At 41.3% G+C, this 22,265-nt stretch overlaps 1 protein-coding gene across 1 annotated transcript in view; it reads left to right on the top strand.

Moving 5' to 3' along the window:
• The window catches only part of PGM5 (phosphoglucomutase 5), a 174,738-nt gene that overhangs the window by 118,381 nt on the left and 34,092 nt on the right, over positions 1-22,265 (top strand). The window contains exons 8-9 of the mRNA XM_058565304.1: positions 5,034-5,169; positions 8,829-9,012. Coding sequence (XP_058421287.1) covers positions 5,034-5,169; positions 8,829-9,012 — 320 coding nt within the window. The remainder of the gene's footprint in view (positions 1-5,033; positions 5,170-8,828; positions 9,013-22,265) is intronic.

Raw genomic sequence — 22,265 nt, 5'->3', positions numbered from 1 at the left:
TGGTGAGGAAGAGCCAAGCGCCCTCTTTCTGGTATCTGGTGTGGATGGCTGTTTCTCTAGGTTGCTCAGAGTGAGTCTGAGCAGGCTTCAGGCTGGGCTGGGCTGGATGGAGTGGCACTAACAGGCTTTGGGAATATGGGTAAAAGCTCCTTGCAATGTCCTCAACCAGGTAGCAAGCTCTGGCTGCACCACCAACCAGGAATCCAGAGGAAGCAAGCTTCAAAAATTCTACTGGTATTACTCGGTGCTGAAAAGATATGAACTATCGAGCCGTGAAAATGCATGGAGGAAACTTAAATGCATATTACTAAGTGAAAGAAGCCAGTCTGAAAAGGCTCCATACTACACGAGGTCAAACTATACGGTAATCTGGAAAAGACAAAACTATGAAGATGGTAAAAAGATTAGTGGTTGCCAGGGGCTAGGAGAGAGGGAAAGATGAATAAGCCAAACACAGAGGATTTTTAGGGAAATAAAACTATTCTGTATAATACTATAATGTTGGATATGTGTTTGTCAAAACTTGTAGGATATACAACACCAAGAGTGAACCCTCACATAAACTATGGACTTTGGGTGATAATGATGTGTCAATGTAGGTTCATCAGTTGTAACAAACGTCCCACTCTGGTAGGGGATGTTGATAGTGAGGGAGGTTGTACTTGTCTGGGGACAGGGAGTATATGGGAACTCCCTGTACTTTTAGTTCAATTTTGCTGTGAAGCTGAAACTGCTCTAAAGAATAAAGTCTATTAAAAAAATTGTACTGACAATAATATGTGTAAATGTTACAGTAGAAGAATTTTTTTTTTCTGGGATCTCATGTTTTAAAGACAGAGCAGATGTGAACATGTGAAGTGAGGAAGTAAAAGAAATATCTTATTTGCTTTCCCCCTCCCCAAACAACAGTTTAACTGTCCACAGAGTATTGGGATTTTGCCTGGAAAGAAAGGGGGTGAAATGCAGGCTGGGTGAATCCTTCTCCACGCCCGGTCAGCAACAGTAGATGGCCACAGGGGCTGTTGGCATGAATCTGACGTTTTGCCTTTGCTAGTGGGTTTTCCCTGTGAGGTGAGCAGACCCCGTGCCCCAGCCCAGCTTCCCCTAAGACCAATGTTGACAGCTCAACAGCGCACTCCTTCCCCATCCTCACTTTCTGTTGGTGCTGAAGCCTTACGGGACATCCTTAATCCTCATCCCAAGACCTGTGAGCCCCACAAGTGTGGGTCATATTCAGTCTCTATGCTCTAACAAGCTGTTACTCAATCTAAGAAATGGATGATCAATAGGTTTAAGTTCGTCACCTACTCATAAGTGGTATTGATCCCTTTAATATCCCAACTAGCTCTTGGTAAATGGAATTGAATGTTTTCAAATGTTAATTCCTACACACCATTGACAACTTAAAAAAAATTTTTTTTTAAATTTTGAATAATACACATTTATTGTGGCAAAAGAAGGAGAAGAGAAAAACGCCTTCAGAGATAACCATCTTTAATGGTTTGATGTATGTCCTCTTGTTTACCTGTGCACACACATATATACATATCTACATATATTTTCCTACAAAAATATACTGAATATTCTTTTCTGGTAAGTTTATTTTTTCCATTTATTAAAATTGGATGGACATGTTACTAAAGATTTATATTCAATACTAGTCTAGACAATAAGCTTTTGTATGGATTTTCCTAATTATCTTATTGTTTAACAATTAGTATTTATTTTTCCAGTTTTTTCCTCTTCTCTTAGCTACTTCAGTGAATGTCCTATGACCAAAGGCTAAGAAATAGAATAACTGGGTCCAAAGCTGAGTGATATTTTAAGACTATTGATCATGCTTGCCAAATTATTCTATCAAACTGTACACATTTACACTGGTACTTTGCTGGTACTGCGTATTCCCCTTCCCCCAACCAACGCTTGCTAATTTGACAGTCCCCAAGTAGAATCCCATTTTATGGACTTTGACCACAGTGAGATTGAACATTTGTTCAAATGTTTTTGGCTATTAATATTTTTCTCTTGGAAGTTACTCATTCATGTCCTTCCACAGTTTTCTATTGTTTTTTTTCTTATTGACTTATAAAAACATGTGTTGTTGGGGTTTTTTTTGGTGAGGAAGATTCACCCTGAGCTAACATCTGTGCCAATCTTTCTCTTTTTTCTATGTGGGCTGCCGCCACAGCATGGCTAATGAGTGCTGTATGTCCGTGCCCGGGAGCTGAACCTGCGAACCTGGGCTGCTGAAGCAAAGCACACCGAACTTAACCGCTAGGCCACAGGGCCGGCCCTATAGAAACATTTTTAAACATAAAGTCTATTAGCCCTGTCATGTATGGTGTCAGCATTTCTCCCCTCCATTTTTACCCTGTTTATAGTGGGGTTTTAGAAAACTATTTGATACCTTTGGGTTTCCTACATTTCTTGTTTAACTTACCTGTTACTGAAATGGCATTATAGCTCACTTGCTTTAAAGAGTTATTAAAAGGAGAATTGTATTCCCAAAACCCCCTCCAAAGCACCCTATGAACATCCAGTGGAAACATCTATGTAATTGCATTATCAACGTCTCTATCCCCACCTCAGAGAGCTGTAAAGGGCACAGTTAATTTTACTTGATCATCGGCCCCTTAGGAATCTTGGCAAATGTTTAACTTGTAGGTGAGGATATCCAAGCCAACTCAAAAATTTACTATGCTGTTGGCTACAAATGGTTGCAGTGGGCTGCTGTGGGGTTTTTTTTTTTTAATCCTGCTGAAAAAACTTTGTCTCTCTACCACTAAATTATGACATCTTATCTCACAGACTTAACAGCATCTAGTGGTTCTATCTCCAGGTAATGTAATCCAGATGGAGATCCAAGGTATGCAAAGCCCATATTTTAGAACAAAAGGGTATTTTTCTCTAGCCAGTAAATAAAAGTGATTTTTTCAGCTATAAAAGGACAAAAGATTTTGAAATTTTCCCACTGGGCACGGTTTCCTAGTTTTTTTGGCACTTGCCCATAGAGCTAACCCAGCATCTTCCAAACTTCTTCCATTTTTGTAGCAGTGTGAAGAGTTTGCTGCATGAGACTAGAGTCCCTCCATGCTGTGATGATTAATGCCCAGGTCCTCTTTACATAGAGGTAGCCGCGATCAGACATCTAAAAGTGTCGTCAGCAGACTGTTGATCAGCGTGTAGGAAGAGCTAAAGACTGATGCTTTTTTCTTTTAAATATCTTCACTGCCCTCTCAGGGTTGTATGTTTTCCTTTTAGAGGAAAAACATTTAACACTGTAAATGTAACAAGAAGGATAAGTGGTCCATAGCTTCATCGAGAGGTTGTCAAAGATGTGTAAGTTGACTAAGCTATTGTTTCAGTCCATTTTCAAGGTTTAAACAGCTCTGTGATATCAGGGCTCCCTTTTTGATTTTCTGTGTATGTTTTATAGCCTTGAAACCAAGAGTACTGTTGTTCATTCTCATTGCTCTATTATAAGAAGAAATGGTTCACCCCCTGGTCCCAGGCCCCATTCTGAAGACACTGCTATTGCTAGAGTCAGAGGATAAAATTATAGGAATAACATAGAACAATTTGCCTCAAAGTATGTATAGAGGAATCAGTACCACGTTGATACTTTATATGAATTACCAACAGTAAGATCAACAGCAAAAATAACCACTTGTGACATCCCAGCCACTGTTCTAAATACCTAGGCATATTTAGTCACTTCATCCTGACAGTAAACCCATGGAGTAGAGGACATTATTGCCCCTATGCTGCAAATGAAGATAGCAAGTCACACAGAGGTAGGTGGTTGAGCCAGAATTTGAACATGAACAATCGGACTCAAGAGCCTGCCCTCTGAACTTGATTAAATTGATACAACCCTGCAAAATTGGTGATGATGTCCCCATTTTACAGATAAGAAGTTGAGGCTCAGAAAGGTTAACACCTTTGCAATAACTTCTGACACACCTGGGAAGTGGTAGAGTTTGATTTTGAACTCTAATTCCAAAGCATTCCTCGTGCTTTCCCCCTTATACCATGCTTCCTACACTACAACTGAGTAGTAGTCCTAAGGTTGCATAACAAATTACCACAAACTGAGTGGCTTAAAACCACAGAAATGTATTCTCTCAGAATTCTGGAGGCCAGAAGTTCAAAATCAAGGTGTTGGCAGGGCCATGCTTCCTCTGAAGGCTCTAGGGGAGAATCCTTCCTTGCCTCTTTCAATTTCTGGTGGCTCCATGCATTCCTTGGTTTGCGGCAGCATAACTCCAGTCTCTGCCTCGTCCTCACATAGCCTGCTCCTTTGTATCTCTCCTCTCTGTGTCTCCTCTTCTTCTAAGAACATTTGTCATTGGATTTAGGGCCCACCTGGATAATCCAGGATGATATCATCTCAAGATCCTTAACCTAATTGTATCTGCAAGACTGTTTCTTCAAATAAAGTCACATTCACAAAGTGGACATATCTCTGAGGGGGCACCATTCAACCCTACTCTAGGTAAACTACACTACTCTAGGTAATGCAGTCTTTGCTGCTGTTGTGCCCTATGACCTTATCACCCAGTTAATGTTTTTCATAGCCCTTGTCGTTATTTGATGCATCTTGTTTTTTCATTTGTCTACTTTTCTGTTGCCTGTCTCACCTACTTGAATTCAAGCTTTATGAGTAAAGAGCTCTCTCGTTCACTGCTGTATTCCTAGTACCTAGACCAATGATTGGTATATTATAAGGATCAGCAAATATTTACTGAATGAATGATACCAATGGGCAAATGTCATGTCAACTTGGCTCTTTGATCCTTTCAACAATTCCCAGGATTTTATTTTATTTTTTGATATTATTTTGTGTTATTTGAATTTCAGTTCTGTATTTTTGCAAATGCAAGTATATTATGGGACACATATTTAATACAACGGATAAATACATCCAATCATTTCAATATAACACTCGATTACTAACTAGTCTTCATAGTTTATTTAGCTTTTACTTTTCCCCCAGGGACAAATCCTCAGCAGAATATTTCTTTCTCCCTTAGGCTCTGATCACCTCCGGGAGAAAGATGGCCTCTGGGCTGTCTTGGTCTGGCTCTCCATTATTGCTGCCCGGAAGCAGAGTGTGGAGGAAATTGTCCGAGATCACTGGACCAAATTTGGCCGCCACTACTATTGCAGGTGAGAAGGGTAAAGGTCGCTGGGGAACTACTCTTGGAGAAGGTTTCTAAACTGGTGGGCTAGAACCTTAGGAAGGAGGCATCTTTTAGGAGGATCTGAGGAACACAGGGCTGGAGCCAAATAACCACTGATAGATGGTTGGGGGTGGTGTCAAGGACTACTAAACTGGAGGGCACAAATTTCCTCTTCTCTGGTGACATCCCTCTGTAATCCTTTCATCAGTGCCTATAAGGTAGGCAGCCGTCCCAAGAGGGGGTCTGAACTGCAGAGCCCTGAAAGGTCCTTTGGTGCCCATGAGAGTTATGTGGTCAAACCAGGGGCTTTCCTCGTTGGTTCTCCACCTATAATAATCAAGGAAGGGGGGCAGAGACAGAAGCTGCAACAGGTCGGGGTGCTTTTGTAATCCTTTTCCTACCTTTGCCTTACTTCCCCACTTAATGGCCCAAACAATGTCCAAGATGCCTGAGCTGGCGCCCTCTGAAGGAGCCACATGTTCAGGAGCCTGGGATTTTACTAAAGTTTTGTCCCCATGAAAGGAGATACACAAAAGGGAAATATTACCCTGGGGAGGATGAAGGAGAAAGATCAGTGCCTAAGAGCTTAGGGTCTGGGGTCTCTATCACTTTCCTCTTGTTGAAGTGAGAGGGCAGAGTCTTCTGGCTGCGTGGTTGCCTGCTAGATCTGTGTACCCAGAAGTGTTAGGTATGTGTACCTGGTACCAAACCATGGTTTAGGGGGAGCAGTGGTGGGAAAGGAGGTTAACTGTGGAGTACGTGGGGAGGGGGCAAGGGAATTCTTGGGTAGTGTCAGATGCTCTCTGTGCATTAAAAACAGAGCTTGTGGCTCATTTGCTTTGCTTATGAATAGTTAACTACTTTGGATGTTTGGTTGTGTTTCAAGAGCTTGGGGACAGAAAGAAAGCTTTAGACTTCCCTTATAAGGTGATTGTTTCTTCTCCTAAGAGGTCATTTACTTAGATAAATATCAGAGAATAAGGAAGCCTGTGATTGTACTTGGTAAAATCAAAGAGGTTGCAATGCTCTGGGAAATGTAGACAATGCCATAATATTCTTGGTTCCTGTTTAGTCGAAAAGGCTGAGGATGTGATAGCCTGCAAACCCCCTCAAATTATTCACTGTGTCGTAAAATAAGGACTCTCAAGGCAGGTGGGAACTTGTTTTACTTGCTAGTGTTTCTAACAAGTGCCAAAAAATCCTGATTCATGTGGGCTTCTTTGGCATACCAAAGGGCTAATTGGCACAGCAAATCCTTCTGCTGCATGAAGCTGTTCCAAAAAGTCCAACCTGAGAAAATACATTATGATTGCCAACCTCTCTCACTTAGTGAGTGCGCTTTTGAGTCAGGGATGTGTTCCTCATAATTTGTGGGATGATTATCTAGCTTTCTGCCAATGTTTTGAAGATGTGGTGTTATGATAAGTGTATTTATAATATAGTTCATTTTTTGTGGCCAAGAGCTTGCATGATAATTACTTTTTTCATAACAAATACCATATTAGAAAATATAATGCAATAAGATTTAAATTCTTGTAGGACACTGAATTATGTTTCAGATTTCTGTCCAAAAAGATCACAGAGATAAAGAAAAAGGGAAGAGGGAATAGGTAGAATGAAAGGTAAACATTTCCTCCAGCCTCCAGCAAATGCAGGTTGAAAGATGCTTGTGAAATAAAATGATTTCTAGCCTGACTGTTTTATTGGTGGAGAGGAGATAATAAAACAATTTTGGTTTAACTAATACTGAGCCTGAAGTTGTATCTGAGAGTGCAGATGATTTTCCTTGTATAAGTGGACCCCAGAAGGAATTCTCCATTTCAAGTTTTCTTCCCTTGAAAGTGTGTTGGTGGTGGTGGTCAGAGGGGTTTGTTTGTGGTAGTGAGGGGGAGGTAGTGTTAGGACCTGCTGGTGTATGAAGATGGGCATTTGGGCAGGCTGGTCTGATGACCTCAGCCATAGACTGAACGTGATTTGTCACATCAGAAGATTTTCTCAACTTCCGAATCTCTTTCAAAGCCTCTCTATCTGTTACTAGACCCTCTTCTTCCATCCTCCTACCCCTTTCTGCTTGGTTGGATCTTTACCTTCCCCAAAAGACTATCTTGAAAGAGAATCTAGGCTCAGAACACATACACTGCTGAGAAAGAATGTTCTGAGAGAGTTCCCTGTTGTTTTGTTTCTGAGGTGGGGAGGACATACCTTGCGTAGGAGGGAGAGAATAAAAGAAAGGGATATAGGTGCAAGGACCCGTTACTAGACATGGTAACTTTCCATGTCCTCCATTTTGGCTACTGATGTTTGCTGGAAGTCTTAAAAGATCTTGAGTGGAAAAAAGTAGTAACGACTATTCAGACCTTTGTTGTTTCAGTTCACTCTGAGAACTCCCATCCTTTCCCTGTGTTACAGAGAGCCCCAATGTGAGATCCCACCATAGCCCGTTGAGCACAGCGGCCCCTCCTTGGGCTTCCTTCTTCAACAGACCCCCCTGGGTGTGCCATTAGGTCTTGGTCAAGACTATCTGATATCGGGAAAGACTCTACAGTTTCTTTATGGTAGTGACTGAGAATAAAAGTAACTAATAGTTTTAAGCACTGGTATCTGGCACTGTGCCAACTACTTGGTGTGTATTATCATATGTAAACCCCATGACAACAAATGAGATAGGTGTTATTTTTAGTCTTTTTTTTTCTAATCACCTCCCAGCCCCATTGTTACATTTGATGTTCTTGGCTAGGAGGCCTTCTTTTAATGGAAGAGTTGTGATATTTCTTCCAAGTTTCCAAGAGAGTGTTATGGTACACTGAGCTCCCTTCCTTCTTCTCTCTTCGCCTCTCTTGATTCCTCTCTCTCCTTCCTTCCACCCATCTCTCATTCCACTGCTTACAAAACACTACGTACCAGAAGCAGCAGAGAACAAAACAGGTAAGATCTCTGTCCTCCTGGAGCTTACCGATCTCGTGGGCAAAGACAGACAAGAAATAAGTAGACAAATATACAAACCAGGTCAATACAGATTGGGATAACTACCAAAAGAAAATATACAGGGTGATGAGAGAGGGGGAGAGAGAGAAGGAAACTATCTTAGATGGATGGTCAGAGAAGGTCACTTTCTGGAGGTGACACTGAGTTTGAAAACTGAAGGAAGAGAATATGTGGGCTATTTGAGTAGCCAGGGGAAGAATATACCAGTTATAGGGAAAAGACAGCAAGAGCAAAGGCCCAGAGGCAGGAAAGGGCAAAGTGTCTCTGAGAATCTGAGGACTGGAGAGGAGGCCTGTGGCTGGAACATAGTGAACAAGGCGAAAGCGGACCAAGTGCAGTGAAGGAGGGGGCAGGGTCGGATGCCACAGTGCCTTATAGGCTGTGGTTAGGGTTTTGAGTATTGTTCTCAGCAAGACGGGCATTTTTGGAGGGATTTAAGGGAAAGGGCTGACATGATTTGGTTTTCACAAGATCCCTCTGGCTGGCGTGTGAGGAACGGATTGTAAGGGCCAGGTGGAAGAGGGGAGACCAGATGGGGGTGCTTTTCTGTGCAGTTCTTCTGTGGAAACAAAACCATTTCGGTGACCTCAAGAGGGCCACTCAGTGGCTGATCCTCTGATTTGGTTTGTGTTCACCCTGTGTCCTTCCCTCCCTCACCAGGTTTGACTATGAGGGGCTGGAGCCCAAGACGACATATTACATCATGAGGGACCTGGAGGCCCTGGCCGCAGACAAGTCTTTCATCGGCCAGCAGTTTGCTGTGGGGAGCCACGTCTACAGCGTGGCGAAGACAGACAGCTTTGAATACGTGGACCCCGTGGACGGCACCGTGGCCAAGAAACAGGTACTTGCCAAGAAATCAGCAAAACAGGTTATCAGGCAGAGCTGGGGGCCATAGTGTCCTAGAGCTGGAGAGGTCGTAGGAGTGATCTACTCTGAGCCCTTCATTTTACAGATGAGAGCCCTGCAGCCAGGAGAGAGGGAAGCCCCTGGTGAAGCTTGCCTACCTAGTTAGTGACAGAGGGTGGATTAGAACACAGCCCTGACTCTGTCTAGTCTCCTTTCCACCTGGTAACTGATGCGCCAATACTGTAAATAGATATAGACCCAACATTTCCTTCTGAAATGTTTGCAGCCTGCAGGCTCTCTATGTGGTGGCCATTACTGGTGACAGATTCAGAAAAGTTTGCAAGAGCAAAAGATCCCTTTCCTTGGGACCCCCAGGTGAAGGGATGTTTCACCTGCTATTACCTTATGTCCTGGAGGAATGACAGGAGCTTAGCCAGATAGGTTCGTTATTCCTGGTAGAGGAAGAAGCAGTTGGAAAATTTGCCCCCAAAACACCGCAAAGGAAGATTTATAGTTGAGAATTATTTATGGTTGAGAATTATTATTACCATAGATAAGTGGCAAAATCAACCACAACTTCTGTTATGGTCTCATCTTTGTGAATTGTGTAAGAGAATTTGAAAGCTATTACAACGTTTTTTTTCTCTATTTTGTTTATTTATTGGCTATGGCAAATGTGGACCACTCTGGGAGCACATTTTAACATTTAGAGTCTAAATAAGACGCTCTGAGTAATGTTAAGAGAAGCTCCATTCTAAAATCCCCAAATTCTTGTCTTCTTATACATACTTCACCAAGTACAGTTAAGTACATCAGGTACTTCACCAAGTACAACAAAATAAATCAGAAGCTGCAGGTTTCTGGGGACTAGATATAATGGTGGATACTGCTATTTTTATTTTGACTAGTATATCATACATACTCCCTGTCCTAGAGTCCCCTGCCGTGCAGATGTTCCAAAGCCCGATGCCCTCTTGTTACTCTCTTGGTATTCTCCCTCTGCTCTGCTTAGTTTTATGGTGATCTTTCATGTCTATCAAAATGTCAGTCTTTCATTCTAGAAGGCCTTCGATGGCTGGACAAATTGATTACAGTCTTACTTTGGAAAGGTGTAGGGTAGTGGAGAAAATTGTGGTTCAGAAGTTTGAAGACCCAGAATCAAATCCTATCCCCGCCACTTACCAGTTGTATGACTTTGGGAAAGTTGCTTGATTTCTTTGAGCCATGATTTCTTCCGCATCTGTAAAATATCTGTCTCAAAGAGTTGTTTTAGAAATGGAATGAAATAAAATACACAAAAACTCCCAGCTCTCCTTTACACAGGGAGTGCACACTACATTTTTTGTAGCTGTGTTTTGTTTCACGCAAGGAAGATTTCATGCGGAGTGGATTGAATTCTCTCCAAAATAACACCAGTGAATCCCTGGAGATGTGAAGTCAGGAGCTCAGTGCACGGCATCTTTGAGCCTCTATGCCTAAGTCTTTTCTGGTTTTGTACCATAGCCCCACTTCCATTTTACACGGGGACCTCAGAACAAACTTTTCCCAAATCCGAGACTCATGTAGAATTCAAGAGTCATGAAAAATATGCTTTCTGAAGTATCCTTGGGAGGTTTTTGTTCCCTGATGAGGAAGGCTTGAAAACCATTCCTTGAAGAGGTTACGTAGTCAATGCTAGGTTCTGGATTTTATCTACTCACGAGAAGCTTGTCTGTTGAGCTAATTTGTTTTGCAGTTAAATCCGCTAATACTCTACCTTGTTTCTTTTTTCGTGGCTTTTCTTTAACTTCACATCAGGCTAATTCCTCAGCTAGATCTCAAGTTTGGACATCTATTTATTCCAGGTCCCCTCCAACCCTGAATATTGGTTTCTAGTTTCACTCTGGAATTTATTGATTTTTTTTTTTCCTTCCACACTCTTTCATTTGAGCTCAAATGTGGCCATAAATAGATAAGGGCTACCAGCACCTGCTCTTGGGGGTTTCTCTAGTAACAAAGTGAGGTTGTTCATCTTCCCAGATTCCAGGACCCAAGTGACATCTTCAATAGCTGGTGGCCCTGAGTCACACTGGAGCTTCTCTGCAGGTCTGGGTTTGGCTCAGTGAGGGTTTTGTGAGAACAGTTAACACTCAGGACATCCCCATTGTCTGCAAGTCACAGATGGCTCTTTCACCACAGTTGGTCTGTTGGTACAGAGAGGGAGTTCCTGTATAGTGGGGCTGTTGCTAAACTTTCCCCACCGAGGCCCACAACTCGGCACTCCTGGGAGGTCAGTAGTTATGAGCATTCAATTCCAGGGAAAGTTGAGTCTGGAGCACACTTCCTGTGACATTGTTGCAAAATAAGCACTAGCCACTCCTAAAAGACATGTTTGAATTTAAATGAACTAGTATTATTTTTCAATAGTCATAAAGTACTTTGGTGTGTTCATTCAATAGACACTTCTTAAGAACCTACCAAATGCATAATATTGGTTTCTTTCATGGTGTAATTTTTTAACATAAACGTATAACAGCTTTATAACAGAGAATAACTCATATACCATACAATTCATCAATTTAAAGTGTATAAATCAATGGTTTGTAGTGTATTTATAGAGTTGTAAAGTCATTATCACAATTAGTTTTAGAACATTTTTATCACTCCAAAAAGAAACCTCGTACTCTTGAACTGTTGTCTCCTTTTCAACCCCTGGTAACTCCTGATCCACTTTCTGTCTCTATGGATTTTCCTGTTCTGGACACTTCACATAAACAGAATCATATACTATGTGGTCCCTTGTGACTGGCTTCTTTCACTAAGCATAACGTTTTCAGGGAACATCCATGTTGTACCATATATCAGTACTTCATGTCTTTCTATTGCCAAATAATATTCTGTTGTGTGGATATACCACATTTTGTTTATCCATTCATCAATTGATGGACATTTGGATTATTTTCATTTTTTGACCATTATGAATAATGTTGCTGTGAATATTCATGTAAAGTTTTTGTCCAGACATAGGTTTTCAATTCTCTTGGATATATACCTAGAAGTGGACTTGCTGGGTCAAATGGTAACTCTATGTTTAACCTTTAAAGAAACTACCATACAGTCCTCAAAAGCAATTGCACCCTTCTACATTTCTACCAGCAGTGTACGAGGGTTCCAATTGCTGCACACTTTTGCTAACCCTTGTTATTATCTGTCTTTTTTAATTTTTTGTTAAGGAAGATTAGCCCTGAGCTAACATCCGTTGCCAATCTCCCCCTTTTTTTTTTTTGCTTGAGGAAGATTAGCCCTGAGCTAACATCTGTGCCAGTCTTCCTCTATTTTGTACGTGGGACATGGCCACAGCATAGCTGGTGAGTGGAGTAGGTCCGTGCCCTGGATCCCAACCTGCAACCTGGATCCCAATCCGGACCACCAAAGTGGAGCGTGTGGAACTTGAACCACTTGGCCATGCAGCTGAGCCCTATTATCTGTCTTTTTGATTATAGAATACATAAGTTTTAAATAACCTACTATGTTATGTACTATATTAAGATTAATACAGAAGGAGAGTTAATCTCCATAAGGGCAGACAGAAGTATGCCTTGCCTAGCAAAACCCAAAGGAAACTCTCTCTGGGTAATAATGCTCTCTCTGTTTGCTCTGGGAGAGATTGCTATGATCTCTCCAGGATTCTATCACGTTGGAGGCAGACAGACATAGATTTGAAGGCTGGCTTTGACACTGCTAGATTTGTGACTTTGGGCATGTTACTTAACGTCTCTGAACCTCAACTCAGCAGGCATGAGGGGATGCTGGTAATGATTACCATATAGGGTTATGGGGAAGGTTTGAGGACAAAGTCCTGTAAAGCCCCAGGCACAGTGGCTGGTACCCCTTCGATTCTCAAGAAATATCAGTTCCTCCCGCCTTACCAGAATCCTCAACTTGACTGACTATCAGTTTTAAGAAAGGATGTGAGTGGCGTTCAAGTACACAGGCTTGAAGTCAGAAAGTCTTGGCTTTTAATCTCAGCTCTGCCACCTCCTTGCTGGGTGATCTTAGGAAGTTACTCAGCCTCCCCGTGCCTTTCTCTCTTTATCTGTGAAAATAGGTATAGTAATTGTGGCTACCTCATACAGCCATTGGGAGAATTAAATAATACATGTAAAGTCCTAGCTCATAATGAACACTAATAAATGGTTAACTAAAATAAGTTATGTTAAAAGAGCATCCTTGGGAAAGAAAGATTTTGGCATTTAATAAGCCATAGATGATAAGAAAAGCAAAGAAAAAAAATACAACAATATACAACTTTGCAGGATGTCATGTAAAGATACAGGAAGGCCTCTTCAGTTTCTGAGTTATCTGTGAATTGATGCAAAGTCACATTTCTCTGCCTTCCCTAAGTCCCCCTCCTCCCCACCCCTTTGCTTCAGAAAGGAAAAAGGTTTTTTAAGGCAGCTCTGTCTCCTTTTTGTCCTTGATTCGAGGTCGGAGTTAGGAAACAGACTGTGGAAAAAAAACCTGTTTCACATATATCTCTAGAGATAAAGAAGAAATGCTTCTCCAGCTAAAATGAAATTACAATCCTGTTCTGGTGATAAGCCGCCCCCCACCCCCCATCCACTGCTGTGGAAATGTTCAGCAAAGTCTATCCTGCCTGTGAGACCCTGTGGGGTCATTCAAGGAACAAGAAGGAAACCTCTGAGGTATTCAACCCCTGATGTGAATTCCCAGGGACCCCACTGGCCTCGCTGTGGCCTGTCGGGTCTCACTGAATTTTCTGTGGCTGCCTCCAAGGGTCGGATATTTTTGTGACTTTGGGCGTCAACAGAAAAGTTGATGTGTGCCTTCCATTAAACAGGACCCAAGAGAGACTCTCATTTAGAAATAACAATTTAATAAGGCATAGTTTGACAATTGCAATTCGTCCTTCTATTATCCTATGAGGGTATGTCACTGTTTATTTTAAGGTAAAACCTAGTCGCGTAAATGAATGATGATGGTTTCTTCAAATGTGAGTGGGAAAAATAAGCCAATAGCTACTACAAGAGTAGGGGAGAAGTTTGATCAAATTGCTGACTAATTTAAGAGGCTCCCAATTTATGCCTTGTAAAGAGATGGGAAAGATGAGAGAAGGTCAGGCAACTCGCTAAGGCCTGAAGGGTGGCCCACTCTCTCCTCGAGGATGAATTCATTGCACAAATATCAAGATTTTCCACAGTGCTAGGCTCTCTCTCTCTTCCCCCCACCATCAATATCCCAAGGAACATTATCAATACCCAGATTATCTCTTACCATTATCCTCTCTATCTCCCCCCGTGTAGCCTAAATCTCCTGGAATCACCACTCAGTGCTCCATGATTATGAGACTCTCCCAGCTCTGATAGAAGGAATACTCCAATCCTGGTGGTATGAAAGAAGGACAATATGACAAATGGTACCAGCACTGAGTGACGGTGTATTGCCACTAGGGTGGGCATTGATCCAGAAGTATGACCTACGTTTTGAAAACTAGCTTTGAAATGAGAAAGCTTGACACTTCAGGAGCAAAATTTAAGCAACTGACTCTCTTTATGGCTTGTCCAACTCTTGTATTTCTGTTTAACAAGATCAAAAGTCATGAAATTTTCGACCAGTGCTGAAGTCATTTGCAATTAACAGTTCAGCTGATATTTAAAAACCTGGTGTAAATAAATGCATACCAGTTAGCTGATGTGGAAATCCAAATCAAATTCGATTATGTCAGGCTAACTCTGAGCTTACTAATACCTCTTCAAGTTATGCAGGCTGTGGAAACATTGTGATGTTGTCCTCGACCTGGAAAAAAGAACTATTTGAAATTAGTTCAGAGAAAAAGCACACTTTGAAGATTGATTGTGAAGTCAATTTGCTTTTAGAGTTATTTAAATATGCAGGAAGATGTGTGCACTTTTTAATTTCAGTATTTAGAAATAATGAAGAAAGTGAATCGGCAATCTTAAAATCACATTTTAGTCTGGCATGTGGTGCTTTATATACCGTGGTGCTCCTAACCCCTCGTCCACAGATGTAAGGAAGTTTACCGTGCCCTTGTTTCTGGAGGCATCATATGAAGGCAACTGAATGGTGTCAGCCAGGGAACCGGGCCCAGGACTGAGTTCTCTATTCAGAGTTAACTGGTCAACCTTCAATTTCAGCCTTCAACTTTTATCACATTCTAATCAATGAACCAACTGAGAGACTGTCATTAACAATTTATCATTGTCTCTATAATATACCCTATACCACTTGCTGGAGTGTGGTTTACGTGTCTAGAAGTAGAATTTAAGAAATCTTCTCAATCATACTGATGATCCCACCAATAGAATTCAGTTAAATCTGAAAGTTAGTACCTACAAATAGTCCTCCTATGTTGAGTAACAGAAATGTTTAGGGAGTGAGGTGTTATCATTACATGTATATTGTGATTAAATCTGGGTTGAAAAAAATCCTTTTTCTGTTGCAAATTGTGATGTTGAAAAAAAAATCCCCATTATAAATATACATTCCTTTCCTATTTTAGTAAGATATGGGGAAAGTAGTCAAAATATGATTCATTCATGTCTTCATCCATTCAGTGAATGTTTACCAACACCTACTGTATACCAGTCAGCGTTCTGGGCATTGAGATACAATAGGGTACAAGACAGTCTAGCAGGGGAGACAAACTGACATTAGACTTATAATTACTATAGATCTTATTGAACGGTATTACAGAGAAAGAACTTGTTTGGGAAGGCATAGCAGGGGGAACTAACCTAGTCTAGGGCTCTGGAAAGCTCTCCATGAGGAGGTGATATTTAAGCTGTGTCCTGAAGAACGAGTGGGAGCTGGCATGGGGAACCATTTTCTCAGACTACATTCTTTTCTTCAGTCAAATATAGTTATACCGTTATTTAGCTTTCCAGATAAAGAGCTGGGATTTCCTGCAGGCAACAGCATTCTCAATGGGATGTTACAATACCTGTAATTATGATTCTCAACTTCAGTATTCATTCTACAACACTGTAGCTGTAGTAAATAAAGACAATTGAGCCTCTTGATAGGATACCTTGAAAACCACGGATTAAACAATTTTTTTCTAACAGTCACTTTTCTGTGATTTTTCCTATTTGTCTTCTAAGAACCAAACACATATTCAGTGCTCTGTAATGACTTGTTGGCTGAGTTGAAAGAGACCCTGTTTCTGGCTAGTGAGGAAGTTCTTACTCCTCTGCTTCTGAGTCATTGGAGTTGTGTTACAGTGACTTACCTTCTCCTGACATAAGTTGATTTCTTTAGGACTATTTTCTAAAATGTTGGTAGTAGAATTCTGCTAAGGTGTGTGATAATCTAAGCATTCCAGAATGGCATCACCGTTACTTCCTACTGAGATACTAATGTCTGCGTGTGGTCAGGAGGGCGACCGTCACCAGGAAACATACATATTAAAGGAAAAAGCTGCAAACTATCACAGGAACTGAGGGAGGAAGCTACCTCTGTTGTCTGGGTAAAGTGTGTCTGAATCCAAAATATCCCAGAACTGGAGCTGGTGTGGATTGAACAGGGATCAGCTGCCATTTTGGCCAAAGACATGGGGAAATGGAATATGTGTGACCTAGTTCCATCGTTCCAAATTTGCTAGTTGGAATCTGGATAGCTTTTAAGTCTTCACTCTCCAAGCAGCCCTCCCATCAGCTAATGTGGTTTTTGCTGCATGTGTGTTTTACGAGCACTAAGAAGTCATTTGACCTTGATTTCCCCCCAGATAATTATTTGCAATTGTTGGCCCCCAAGAGTGCTGGTTGGCTGTAAAAAAGAGTAGATGAGAATTGCTCCCAAGAGAAGGGCAGCTAGGTATGGTTGTGCAGTCAGTGCAGTGCACAAAGGCACCCTCTGCTTAATGGAGGAGGAGAAGCTCAAGTCCAGGCCATCTCAGAGGAAGGATGCTTTTCTGTAATTTGTCCACCTGTTTGTAATTTATATAAGGGCATGGTATGGACAAGCTGCTCCCCTGCTCAACTACTTTTGAACTCATGCTCGGAGCTAATTCTATGACTTAAACGAAGAAAAATGGGTAATTCTAGGTAATTTTTTTTCATGGATAGATATGTCTGTCCAATCCAAATTTTCTGCTTTATAAGCTACATGCTTTCTTCTACAAAATATGGTTCAGATGTTACACAGCAATATTTTTACCTTGAAGCCTTCCAGATAAATCGTTGGGATTTCCTGTGGGAGATAACATCTGAGTTAGGCTTGCAGAGTCTCTTCCAAGCCTGTCCTGTCTCCAGGTTCACATGCCTGGTGTGGTCAACTGACTGGAGATGCGACATTGTACTAGATTTCAGGGCCAGATGTTGTTTTCCTCTGGAATTCATCCCGTGTCGGTATTTGACGAGGTCAGATGCTGCCAAATAACTGTTGGTAATGTACAGTTCCTCCTTCCCCGCCTGGCTGCAACGTGTCCTGTAGTCTCCAGACTAACATCTGGCAGCTCTGTGTGTATTTAGCAACTTGCAGATTTCCCTGCATTGATTTACACACGGCTTAAAAAACAAACAAATAAACCAACATTCATTTATGAAACATTTATCAGGTACCTACTTTACATGAGGCTCTGTGCCAGTTTGAGGGACCATACAAAACATATGAGATATTGTCCACATATTTCACACGAGAAGCAATGTATGACTATCAGCAGTTTCACACGGTTCAACCTCACATCATAAGCCTGGAGTCAGAAGACGTAGACTGAAGTCCTGGCTCCTCCATTTACTAGATGTGACCTCAAGCACTTTTTGTTAACTTCTCCTTTCTTTTCAGTAAAGGGAGGAAGTGGCCTGGATGACTCTGAAGTCCTTCCTTCAGTACCCTAATGTCTAAACTGACCAATTTGGAAGGAGTATTTTATCGTCAAAGAAGCCAGTTCAGTGGGAGGTTCAGAGAAGATAAATGGTAACAGATCCATGAGTTTAGCAGTGATTTCAGAGGTCATGGCAAAGTCCTTAAAATAAAATAAATCTTAATTTTGCCTAATTTAAAACTAAATAAGTATGTATCATTGCACCACAAACCATCACCATTTAGGCTTCATTTGGCTATCTTTTGCAAAATCTGGAAGGTTGGACAACTTAGAGCATAGCACCATTTTCATGAAAAGCATAACATAATAATAATAATATTTAGATAGTGATTTATAATTTTCAAAGCACTTTTCACATATATTCTCTGATCTGATGCTCACAAAAACCCAGTAAGCCAGGCTGTATCATTTTTCATCCACTTCTTAGGAAACTAAAGCTTAGAGAGCTTAAGTGACTTACTCAAGACCACCAGCTCGTAAGCGGCCAAGCCAGAATTCTAGCCCGCGTTCTCCAGTTGTTGTTCCTGTATCATTTCCAAACGGACTCTCCATGGACAGCAAACCAAAGAAGGGGCAAATCTGGGGAGAAAGAGAAATGCTACGTGAGAACTGGAAACAGATTGGGGATTTTCGTGTGGAGATACCTGCAGTGGAGATACCTTTAACAATCCTTCACTGGGACAAAGCAAACAAGGGCAAAACCCCAGCCATGTCACCGAGGCATGTGACTACAGGCTCTCAAAGGGAAGAAAAATGCTAGGCTGGAACTGAAGTGCCCTTTCGATATCCCCACCCCGTAATTAATACTACCTTCTAATGGAAGAGGGCGTCTTCTTCCTTCTTTGAGCTTGTGTCTGTTGTGTCATCCTAGACATGCTGGCTACTATCACTGCTGTGGCTATGGACATATCGTGGAGTCCTTCACTGTTGCTTCAGGAATTCCTGAGGAGATTGTGCTAAAAACAGTTAGTGTCAGATGGTTCAAAAGGAGGTACTTCTATTGGTTCTGCTGTTGACAAGGCACGAGGAGGAGGCTCTCAGGACTCAGCAGCAAGATGCTGTTGAATTAGCCCACCTGTGTTATGGCCCTCCTAAGATCCCAGTCCGATGGTAGTGTATGCATGAAACCTTAGATCTTAAAGGGCTCTTTCTTGAGACTGACGTGTAGTATAGTCAGTCACTTGATACACAAGGCAGGTGACCCAGAGAAAAGAGGCTGCTACAATGGTGTCCACACTTGGCTACACATTAGAATCACCTGGAGAGTTTTTAGAATCTCGAAGCCCAGGTCACACCCCATACAAATTACATCACAATGTCTGGGGTAAGGGCTAGGTATCAATAGTTTTTAAAGATCTCCCAGCTGATTCCAATGTGTGGCAAAGTTTGCAATTAATGGGCTTATGATTTGTCTAAGATCACACAACTGGGGACTTATCATGGTTCAACTCTATTGTTTTTAGCCAAAACTGACCCTTGCCCTAACAATGAAGGATGAGTAGATATAGTATCTTTCACAACTACCCTTCAAGGTAAATCATTAGCCCTAGTTCGCCAATGGAGAATAGGAGTATGTTTTCATTTGCCCTGTGAGTCCTCCTTAAATGTGGAGGGAGGCTTTCCAGTGGCGCTCACTCCAGTTTTTGATCATATGGTAACATTCATTCAACATTACAGAGGGCCTACCGTGTGCCCGGTGTTGTCCTGGGCTATGTGGATAAATGGTGAATAGGGAACATAAGGCTTTGCCCTCCCAGAGCTTATCAGCCAGTGAAGGACCCAAAGGCATAATTCAGCAATTCTAATACTTCGGGGTTAAGGCTGTGATGGGAACTTATTTTATTCATTTACACTGGGCCTTGTTTCTTCAAGAGGATTTGTGGCAGCAAAGACACACATAATGAAATTGTTAGAATGTAAATAAGAAACAGAAATCAAGAGTAGGGAAAATATAAATAAGAGTAGAAAGTCAAGAACAGAAGAAGAAAACTCATTGTTATGCATTGTGTAAAGATCCACTTGGGCTGAACCTCAAATCTGGCATTAAGTGTCCTGGCAGCCATATTGAAAAGAGAACTGTGGTTAATTAGAAACTTCTAATTGTCAGAAAGACAAAAGAATACCAGGTCCTCAGGGAAGGAAGGGCTTTCCTAACACTTGGCTTTTGAGGAAATAGCTCATGTGGAGCTTCATACACTCTCCAACAATATTCCTATATTGACTGCAAAAATGGATTTTATAAGACAATGCCTTGTAGACCCTGCAATAAAAGTGAGGATATAAAACTAAAATGTAATTTAATAAATCCATTTCTGTCATGAGTAGGTGGTCAGAAGTAAGTTGATTCGGGCCAAATATATGTCCCGATGAATCTATGGCTAGATGCTGGAATACCTGGGGAATGGATGGATTGGACACCCTTGTACCAGTCTTCATAATTTCTCTCTACTGGAATTTTGATAAGGCAGATGCTTATATTTTCTATTTTCTGGGGTAGAGTTGAAGGGTAAGTATTCCATGTTGTAGATAATGTAATGGTTTATACCAGGAGTCAGCAAACATTTTCTGTCAAGGGCCAGATAGTAAATATTTTAGCCCTTGTGGGCCAGACGGTCTAGGCCATAACTATTCAGCTCTGCAACTGTAGCACAAAAGCAGCCATAGACGATACATAAGTGAACGGGCGTGGCTACGTTTCAATAAAACCTGATTTATAAAAACAGGTGGCAGGTCAAATTTGGTGGACAAACCGTATTGCCAACCCCTGATTTAACCTAAAAAATAAGAAAAGCAAAGTATACTATTGGTATTCTTTTATTGGAATTACGGAACATTTGGAAACTTGGCAAACCTTGGTCAGTGGTAACTTTGACCTCATAATTTAATTGATAGTAGGTGATGATACATGCTGGAGAGAACATGGCTCATGTTCAGGTTGAGAATTCATTAAGTTCATTGGAGGAACATTCAGACCCCAAAGCAATCCACTACAACTATTCACACATGAAAGTGACATTCAACAGACATGGCACTAGGGTTGTTGCAGCACAGAATGAGGCTGGGTCTAAAAATTTTTGTTCCATGTGGAGAAGGAGAATTGTGTTCCCACCTGGAGGTCTCACAAAGTAACACGGATTCTCTATTAAGATCTCATGGTTGGTTCCTTAGGAAAGAGAGAAGTTGGACTATTTCCAACAGCCTGGTGTGTGCTATGCACTCCTTTATCATCCTTTCAAGTGCAAAATCTATTCCAGGCTACCAGATATACATTCTAACCAATCTTCTATGAGTACAAAGATATGGCTACCCTTGGGAAAAAAAATACCATAATTTCACTGGAAACAGCTTAGTTATGAGCTGATAATACATGTTGATGGTTTGTTATGGCCTGAGTTCTTAAATAGCTCCCACTGGCCAGAAACTAATCTGGGATTAATTAATTGATTACATTAATTGTGTAATGGGAGCTACCTTAAAGGGTTGACTCTGGGAGGTCATCAGAAGAGGTGGCCTCAAGTAGTTTGGAATCTGCAACAATAGATGGTTGAGGGTTTCAGCCCTAGCTATTGCTTTCTCCAATTTATGGATAACCCATAGTCCTGAGCAATGAATTACGTATTCATGTGTTCCACATATAGTGACAATGTACAGGTAGGCTTAAACAGAAATGACAGCTTCAAAAGGGTTTGTAAACCATGACTGTGAATGCAGTTGTGGAAACTTTGGGGCCTCATTGTCAATTTGAACATAATTTGGTATACCATACTTTTCGGATAGTAGAGAATTGCTTCATTTACTCCATTTGGAGTTTTATAACTACGCACTTCTCTAGTAGCATAAGGTGGTTAAGAAAATGGTTTCTGTTCATTGTAATGCAATTACAATGACTACTCCGGGCTTATGGAGAGCAAGTCCTGTGTCTTGATCTTCATATACCCAGGGCTCAGCCCAGTGCCTGATCCATAAGGGCTATTCTAAAATGTTTGCCCAGTGAATGAATCCTGGATCACATCATCCTGTTTGCAAAGCTAGTATCATAGAGTGATGGGTTGCCAGGAAGGGAGATGGCTCTTTTTTTGTTACACAAATTGTGGCAGACATTGAACCGCTACAAAAGAGACTAAGAGTTTTTGTTTTGGGATTAGAACAAAATACTTCTACAAAACTTAAAAAGCAAAAATCCATTCAGATGGAATCATAGTGCCCCCCAGCAGATCAGGGTGGGATAAGGGATTGGCAGTCAGATTTATAAGACAGGTATGATGTTTTAATAACGGCTTATTCTTAACAACCAAGATTTAAGGCCAGAGAAGTTTCAAGGGTAAATTTCTTAGGGAGAATGTCTGATATCAAAGTTGCCTGAGACTTTGGCTCTTTCAGAAATAATGAATGACCAGATATATTAT

The sequence above is a fragment of the Diceros bicornis genome, chromosome 22 (assembly GCF_020826845.1).
Source record: "Diceros bicornis minor isolate mBicDic1 chromosome 22, mDicBic1.mat.cur, whole genome shotgun sequence".
NCBI classification, from domain to species: Eukaryota; Metazoa; Chordata; class Mammalia; order Perissodactyla; family Rhinocerotidae; genus Diceros; species Diceros bicornis.
The sequence above is the reverse complement of the archived record's forward strand: the minus strand, read 5'-3'. Positions and strand labels throughout refer to the sequence as shown.